The 8404-nt window shown below is 42.6% G+C and overlaps 1 protein-coding gene across 1 annotated transcript in view; it reads left to right on the top strand.

Annotated features, from left to right (window-relative positions):
- Nucleotides 1-6: 6 nt before the first annotated feature.
- LOC103592980 (integrin alpha-4-like) overlaps nt 7-8404 on the top strand; it is a 65335-nt gene continuing 56937 nt past the window's right edge. The window contains exons 1-2 of the mRNA XM_008575886.1: nt 7-383; nt 715-836. Coding sequence (XP_008574108.1) covers nt 187-383; nt 715-836 — 319 coding nt within the window. The 5' untranslated portion in view covers nt 7-186. The remainder of the gene's footprint in view (nt 384-714; nt 837-8404) is intronic.

The raw sequence follows: 8404 nt of genomic DNA, 5'->3' as shown, positions 1-8404 counted from the left end.
GGCGGGCCGACTTCCCCTCCCTGCCTCCCTCTGTCCCTCCCTCCCTGCCTCCTTCCCTCTCGCCCGCCGGCGCCGGACACACCGCGCCTCATCTCTCGGGCGCCCTTCCCTCTTGGCCAGCCGTCGCCTCCCGTGCAACTTCGGGGCAGTGGGCGCTTGCTGTTGAATGTTCCCCGCCGCGAGCGCATGGCTGGGGAAGCGAGGCGCGGCCCCGGCCCCCGAGGGCTCGCCGTCTGGGAGGCGGTGATGCTGCTGCTGAGCCTCGGGGTCCCGACCGGACGCCCCTACAACGTGGACACCGAGAGCGCGCTGCTCTACCAGGGCCCGCCGCGCACGCTGTTCGGCTACTCGGTCGTGCTGCACAGCCACGGGGCCAAGCGCTGGTGAGTGGAGCCGGGCTCGGGCGCTCTGGGCGTCGCGGGGCGGCGTGAGAACGGAGCCTCAGAAATTCCCTGCCCGGCTCGAACTTTCCTCCCTGCGGAGGAGGCGGGAGGGAGACGCCGCGACAGCCGGCTCTCGGCGGCAGCGCCCGGGGTGCGTCTTGGCGCAAGGCCCTGGAGGTTTGGTCAGGGGTGCCGGCCGGGTGCGCGGGGTGGTGGGCGGGGGGGGATGTGAGCGAAGCGGCCCCACCGCCTACTGCGCGTCTGCTGGGACGGGGTGCTCAGTGGGCAGCGCCGCTCGAGTCTAAGCGCACGTGCTCGTTTCTCGCTTCAGGCTCGTAGTGGGGGCGCCCACTGCCAACTGGCTGGCCAACGCTTCAGTGGTCAATCCCGGGGCGATCTACAGATGCAGGATCGGGAAGAATCCAGGCCGGACATGCGAACAGCTCCAGCTGGGTGAGTTGGGTATGAGACCAGGAGTTAGGGACCCTACCTGTGGACTCCACCGCAGGAGGGCAAGTCCTGGAGAAACGCGTGTCTCCTGTTACTTTGAGCTTAAAGTGCATAATTTCAAGTTTTAATTTCACACCATCTTCCCTTCTTAATATGAAAGTGGTCCACTTCTTTCTGTCAATATTTTTCTCCTCTTTGCTTATGACAATCATTGTAGTACTCTGACAAAACCATACAGAGGAAAGTTTCTGATGATACCTTCTCTTCACCTCTCCATTTCTCCCTCCATGTGTAAAAGTCTCAGCATACGAAAGGCAGGATCCAGCTAAGTCAAGAAATAAGCATTTTATTTCCGTGTTTGACCAATCAACTTTATTAAAGAACAGACTAACAGGCAGATCAGGAATAGCAGTTGGAATTGATCCCATATCTTGTCATTTAGCCTAAGGGCTTTTTCTTTTTTAAAAGAGAGCGATATTGTTTTACTTAGAATATGCAACGTTTAAGAAAAGCCCAAGGAAAAACTGGCATCTCCTTTGTTAATATAGTTCACATGAGGCTTAATATATAATTATTAATTTTCCTCTCCAAACATTTTCATGTTAAATAGATCCATCTTTTTGCAGTGATTTCTTAATGTCTCTTCTTAGATTTTGACAACTTGAAAAATATGTACTGGTGGGGGAGGGGAGACGTTTCACGTTTCAAAGTCAAAAGCAAATTTGCTGCACACAGACAAGTGTGGGAAGAAAGGGGAACTAATAATAATTCAGACCTATCTTGTTTCCAAACACTATTATGTACTGCTATATATGTTGCTTAATTTTTTTCCCCTCAATGCATCCTGGATCATGGTTGAAAGTTACAGCATCCTGGTCTAAAGTTACTTAGTAAGTGGTAGGTGGGACCCCAGGTCAAAGTCAGGTTTTCTTGGGTTCAAAGTCTAAGCCCTTTCCTTTCATGCATGCATCTTCAATGTAAATAAAATCAAATAAAGGGGACAATACGTTGTCTGCTAAGCTGATGGGACATGTGTAAGTGATGAATAAAAGATCACAATTAATACTTTTTAAACATTTATCTCTGCTATGAATGGACTTTTGAGATTAGCTACTTACTGTGTCTTTAACTCTTTTTCTTTTTATGGTAGTCTGTGCTTTTTCTCAAACTGTGAAGCGGGTTTCTTCCATTCAGATGAATTCAAATAGAATATGAACATAATGGAATTTTTACTTTTAACTCAGGGAGCAACCATAAAAGTCCAGGAGTTGTCTATAGAATGTAGACTAAGCCCCAGCCTCTCATTAAGCATCCTCCATCCCAAAGGCAGACTAGGAAAGCATAAAACATTCACAGACCTATACATTTGGAATAATTTTGCAAAGCATAATTTTTATTGCATGAGAGAGTTGTGGGGTGGAGAATTAGGGAGTGGAGCAGACACCCTTGATCTGCCAGAGGATCTTGACAAGGTTTCAGGAGGGAACAATTTTATTTCTGTTGTCTTGTCACAGTTTCCTGATTCATGACATAACTGGTATTTAGCACATACTTCCTGTCTGGAAGGGCACTTAATCTATTTCTGGATGTTGGTGTTTAACTGGAAAGATCATGTCATAATATTAAATTATGATGATAATGTCCATAAACTGAAGGAAAATCTAAATTATTTGATCATGCGGAGCATAGAAGTTGACTTTGGAAATATCCTCAGAAAATGTGCACATGGTAGATGTATAACAATCATGAATTAAATGAAGATTTGTTGGATGGGTGAATGAATAAAAGTAAAGCAAAAGTTTGTCATCAACCTGATTGGTGATAAAGAGAATTAGAAATGACAAGCCAAAGTGATATTTTTAACTTTCTAAAGTTTGGTTAATAAAAAAGGTACATACTGAAATGTAAGGCAAAAAGTTGACAAGATTTCTAGTCAATCAACTAGTTGAAACATTAATAGCTATAGTGATAGCTTTGAATATTTGCAAAAGAGTTGACTGAAATTATTTCTCATGTAACATTCTAAATATCTTCTTTTCCTTATATAAAGAATCTGTATGTCTCTATTCAGAACAAATTCAGAAGTAGCTTCAAGCTATAGAATAGGGACTGAGGCTAAAGTCTAGAAAGAGAACACTAGAAACAATAAATTGGATATTTTAGTATTCTCAGGTTTGTGGCCTGTGTACTATTTCTTATGAAGAAGTCTCAAGGGTGTGTGTGTGTGTGTGTGTGTGTGTGTGTGTGTATGTGTATGTGTGTGTATACCATCTTATATAGAAGATTGTGTGTGTTTCAATTTTCTTTATAAGATGGCTTCAATTGTTCTATCTCAAATGTGGGTAACTATAATATTTGGAAAATGTTCAGCTCAGTACCTGACACATAAAAGACATTGAAAAAAACCTCTAGTTTATTCCTTCTAATCCCTATCTTCTACTTAAATCTACACCTGTATGCTATCTGTAATCATCAGATTGAGGTTAATAAATAAGGACAATTCATAAACTAAACCAAAAGTTAAAAAGTTAAATGTATAAATTAAAAGGAAACAATTGAAATAAAATGCAATGAAAAATATTTTCTTGTTGGTTCAACAAAACATGTTATCATAAATAAAGATTGAGCTATGATTGCCCTATCAGTTAGGTATCTTCTTTCATGTGGAATAACTTTACTTGCTATCAAGAATCTGAAGGTGCAGAGTCTCTTAAAATGGTGCCCATCCTCTACACAATTCAAAATATCCAGATGGACCAGTCATTAGGTATCTCTAGAATTTCAGATCAACTGTTGATTCAGGTAGTCTCCTCCCCCACCCTACCTCACCTCTGTGGATAATGGCGTCCTATACCAGGCCATGTTCACCATAGCCATAATCAGAAGAGAGCAGCAAATGTCCGTTTATCAAGGATGCTCAGGGCAGGAAATGTTAGGAGTAAGATACCCCTTTTACTGAAGAGAATTGACTGTGGAGGCGGCATCAGGAGAGTTGCCTGGATAGTTCCACAAGGTGCTTTTTCTTCCTGTGCACAATCAGCCTTCTTCCACCTCCAGGTCTTTCTTCTCTCGCTTCCTTGGTACTTCCCTCTGTGAACCAAGGGAAGGTAGCCTTCCCTTCAGAAGGGTCTGGGTGCAGACTGGTTGCACAGTCATGAGGACTGTCTGAGAAGGCCGTGGTGATTTCCACATGTCCACTTTTCTACTCAGGCACTCTGAAGCTTTTGTAAAGGAAACTGAGATAGAAAATGTTCCTGAGTCAAAGCATCACAAATAATGACTCCATTAACATAGTTAAGCATAGCCAATCCATGGATTACCAATATTCAAAGAATTAGAACATTATAAAATACATAAATGAGTATCAACTTATAATAAAAATGGTCTTTATTTGGTTATTCAATAGACACTCCAGATCTTTTATTACTTTGGAGTTACCACCAATAGCATTATACACATACACATGCACATCTGTATAGTAGAGTTTAAACTTATACAGTTACACTGTCTAATACAGTAGCCACTAGCCACATGTGGCTATTGAGTATATGAAACATGGCTAGTCTGTAATGAGAGGTGCTCTAATGTAGATTACATACTGGATTTCAAAGACTTAGTAACAAAAAAAGAAAATAACTCATTAATTTTTAACATATTGATTACATGTTGAAATAGATATTTTAAATCAATATTGATTACATAATAATTTTCTAGAAGTATTAAGTTAAATGAAATATATTATTAAAATTAATTTTATTCATTTCTTTTTACTTTTTTAGTGTAACTACTATCAAATTAACAATCTTATATGGGCCTGCATTATGTTTCTATTGGACAGCTCTGCTCTAGAAAAACATAAGTTCCTTTTATAAAATAACACTGATTTTTTAGCAGGTGCTTTCCCGATATCTGTGCATAGATGAATAGGACTTTCACTTTTCTTTTCCAGACCAAGTGCTCTATAGTTACAGGGCCTTTAAGGTCCCTGCCTGCCTCTCTCTTTTTTACTGAAAAGGCCAATGGTCCATCACAACTTAGTCACCATTGCCCCTCTTCAAATTCTTTTCTGGAAATTTATCACCTTAGCCTGCCTTCTGGTTTATATTACATAATGCTTTTAGAGTAGGCTAAGTTAGTTAACATTGTGTTATTAAACTAACGTTTCCTCACCCTCATTTCTTCCTCAATGCAGGAGTTATTAGCTTGACTTTAAAAGGCAAATGTCTTACTGTTGAAACTTCAAATATATCCTTTTTGATAACTTTCTTTTGCAGTACTTGGGTACTTCAAAAAGCTCATGAAAGGGCTAGCCCGGTGGTGCACTGCTACAGTGCGCCGCTTGGGAGCGCGGCGGCACTCCCGCCGAGGGGTCGGATCCCACATACAGAGCGGTTCCCGCTCACTGGCTGAGCGAGTTGCGGGTGCAACACCGAGAGTTGCAATCCCGTTGCCGGTCCCGGTCCGGTACGGGCGCGACACTGAGGGTTGCGATCCATCCCGTTGCCGGTCCCGGTCCGGTACGGGCGTGACACTCAGGGTTGCGATCTGTTGCCGGACACGAAAAAAAGACAAAAAAAGGACGGGTGCAACACCGAGGGTTGCAATCCCGTTGCCGGTCCCGGTCCAGTACGGGCGCGACACTCAGGGTTGCGATCTGTTGCCGGACACGAAAAAAAGACAAAAAAAGGAAAAAAAAAAGCTCATGAAAGAATAGAATTAACTTTTTGAAGTACCCTCATGCTTTAAACTGTAGCTTATGAAGCTGAGATTGATGCAAATTGGTCATTTAAAAAAATCAACCTTGGGCCAGCCCGGTGGCGCACTGGAGAGTGCGCCACTTGGGAGCGTGGCGGCGCTCCCGCCGAGGGTTCGGATCCCATGTGGAGACCAGTTCCCGCTCACTGGCTGAGTGCGGTGAGGGCGCGCGAGGGTTCGGATCCCATGTGGAGACCGGTTCCCGCTCACTGGCTGAGTGTGGTGAGGGCGCGATGCTGAGGGTTGCGATCCCGTTGCCGGTCCCCGGTACGGGCGCGACACCGAGGGTTGCGATCCCGTTACCGGTCAGTAAAAAAGACAAAAAAAAAAAAAAAAAAAAAATCAACCTTGAGCATAGGCTGCTATACTACTTATGTATAAAACCAAGATAGAGAGCTCCATTAATAAACCATAAGGTTAACAGAAAGAAGTTCCCCAATTTCCAGCATTTTTCCAAACTTTATCTCCAAAAGGATGAAGTTTCCACCTAACTTGAGTGATGAGGCTTTCTAAATGCATTTTATTTTTTGCCTTAAATGTACTTGGTCACTGGGTGATATTCCCAGTGATTGAGAAATCTCTCCCCTTGGCAATAGTTCTGGGGCCAGATATGGCACTCCATTGTCCGTGTGGATTGTTTATTCATTCAGTCATTTAATGAGTGATACTGAATAGCTAGAATCTGGGCATATAAAAGAAACATGCTCCTTGCCCCAAGGGGTTTACAGTCTATAAGTTAGGTTATCACAGGAAAGTGTGGTGATAAGACCTAATCTATTTAGGTGAATAAGGTGATATGTTTCTAAGGAACTGATGTTTAAGTGGGGAACTGAGTCACAATCAGGAGTTAGTCAGAGGAAGAGGTTATGGGAAATTGTGCCAGACACAGCAAACTGTGCGTGAAGACTCGAGGTCTTCAAGAGCATGGAGGCTTTGAAGAGCTGAAAGAGAAGTGTGTACAGTTGGGCTATGGAGTGTGAAGTGGAGAGTAGGTTGGAGAGATAGACAGGGATTGTTTCTGGTACAACTTTGTAAGTATGAATTTATCCTAAGGTGTTTAAGTTTGACAGATTCTTCTGATTGCAAAGTAGTGAATGTTTTGTAGTAAAGTCATGACTGAACGTAATGAGACAGTTGTAGGAAGATTTTGTTATAATTTAGGCTATAGATAATAGGTGGCTGTATAGCATGGTGGCAGGAGGAATGGAGAAAAATAAAGATTCTACAGATATTTAGAACACAGATTCAACAGCACTTGGTAATTACTGAATGAGCAAGATGAGGGAGAAGTTTTCAAAGATGTTACACGAGGTTCTGTGTTGGGCTGTTGGATGAATGACCATGCTATGTACTAAAAAAAGAAAGAGCAGCAGGTTTTCTGGCAAAATAATGAGTTTCATTGGCTTGAGATTCCTATGAGACATGGAACTAAATGTCTACGAATTGGTCGGATGTATGGGTGTGGTGGGCAAGAGAGAGATCTGTACCCGACAATTCAGAGGTTAGAGTAATTGACCTAGACAGAGGTGGTAATCAACGCCATGGAGGTAAATTAGCTTAACTGGGGAACTCTCTAGGTTGACGAGATCAGAAGGCCGAGGGTAGATCCCTGAGGACTCCTACACTTTGAGAAGTAGCTAGAATATGAGTAGAGCTGCTTGACTCTGGCTGCATCTTAAATTCTCCTGCAGAGCTTTAAGAATACCAGTTCTAGTGGCCCCATCCCCAACTAATGAAATCTCTGGGGGCAGTCTACGTAGGGCATCAGGAGTTTTCAGAGATCCCCAGATGATTTTAGTATTCATCCATGGTTAAGAACCACTGGAGAAAAAAAGAAAAGCCAAAAAGGTAGCAGGGAAATTAGGTCAATGAGGCATTATGGAAGTCAAAGGATGAGAGTATTTTGAGAAGTGATGGTTGGCAGTATTAAGACATCAAGCAAAATACGAATGTATGAGGTTTCATTGGATTTAGAGAGAATCAGTTCATTAATAACCTTGGTAAGGCCAGTTTTTGTAGTGAAGCCAGACTGTAGAGGGTTGAGGAGAAGTGAGGAATGATAGCAAGTGTCAACAACTCTTTTAACTGGGTTTTTCCTTCATACAACACATTTTATGGATTACTTATGCTGTGTACTGGAAATACAAAGTTGAATAAGGCACAGTCAAAGTCCTCAAAGAACTAGGTCTAGATGACAGGAGAGATAAGTAAACAGATAATTAGCTATGACATAATAAGCATGATGAAAGAGACACACACATGTAGTGGTGAGAAGAAATTGAATGAGAGAAGGCTTCCTGGTGGAGTGAAATCTGAGTAATAGAGCAGTTCTGAACTGGTTTTCAGTAGCACATAGCATGAGCTCAATAAATGTGAAATGGATGGACACAACTCTCAGATTTGGTTTGTATCCTCTGGGACTGGCTGCACATTGCAGCATTATTCCAAGGAGTTGGAATAATGTCCATCTTTGGTTCTGAACTGGTTTTCAGTAGCACATAGCATGAGCTCAATAAATGTGAAATGGATGGACACAGCTCTCAGATTTGGTTTGTATCCTCTGGGACTGGCTGCACATTGCAGCATTATTCCAAGGAGTCTAGGTCGGCGGTGGGTTTTTACCTACTCACTCTGAGAAATCCAAATAGTAACACCCACTCATGAGATGGGGAGCTTGGAACTGACTGTCTTTAAGAGCAGGGTTTTTTTATTTTAAGAATGGCCGCAAACATCAAATTAGACCATGGAAGTGGATTTAAAAGTGACAGGACTGGGCGCAGTGTGTTTGTTCTGATGTCCTCAGTTTATGCCCAAGT

Source organism: Galeopterus variegatus, unplaced genomic scaffold, assembly GCF_000696425.1.
Source record: "Galeopterus variegatus unplaced genomic scaffold, G_variegatus-3.0.2 Scaffold1252, whole genome shotgun sequence".
Lineage (NCBI taxonomy): Eukaryota > Metazoa > Chordata > Mammalia > Dermoptera > Cynocephalidae > Galeopterus > Galeopterus variegatus.
This window is presented reverse-complemented; position numbering and strand designations above follow the sequence as displayed.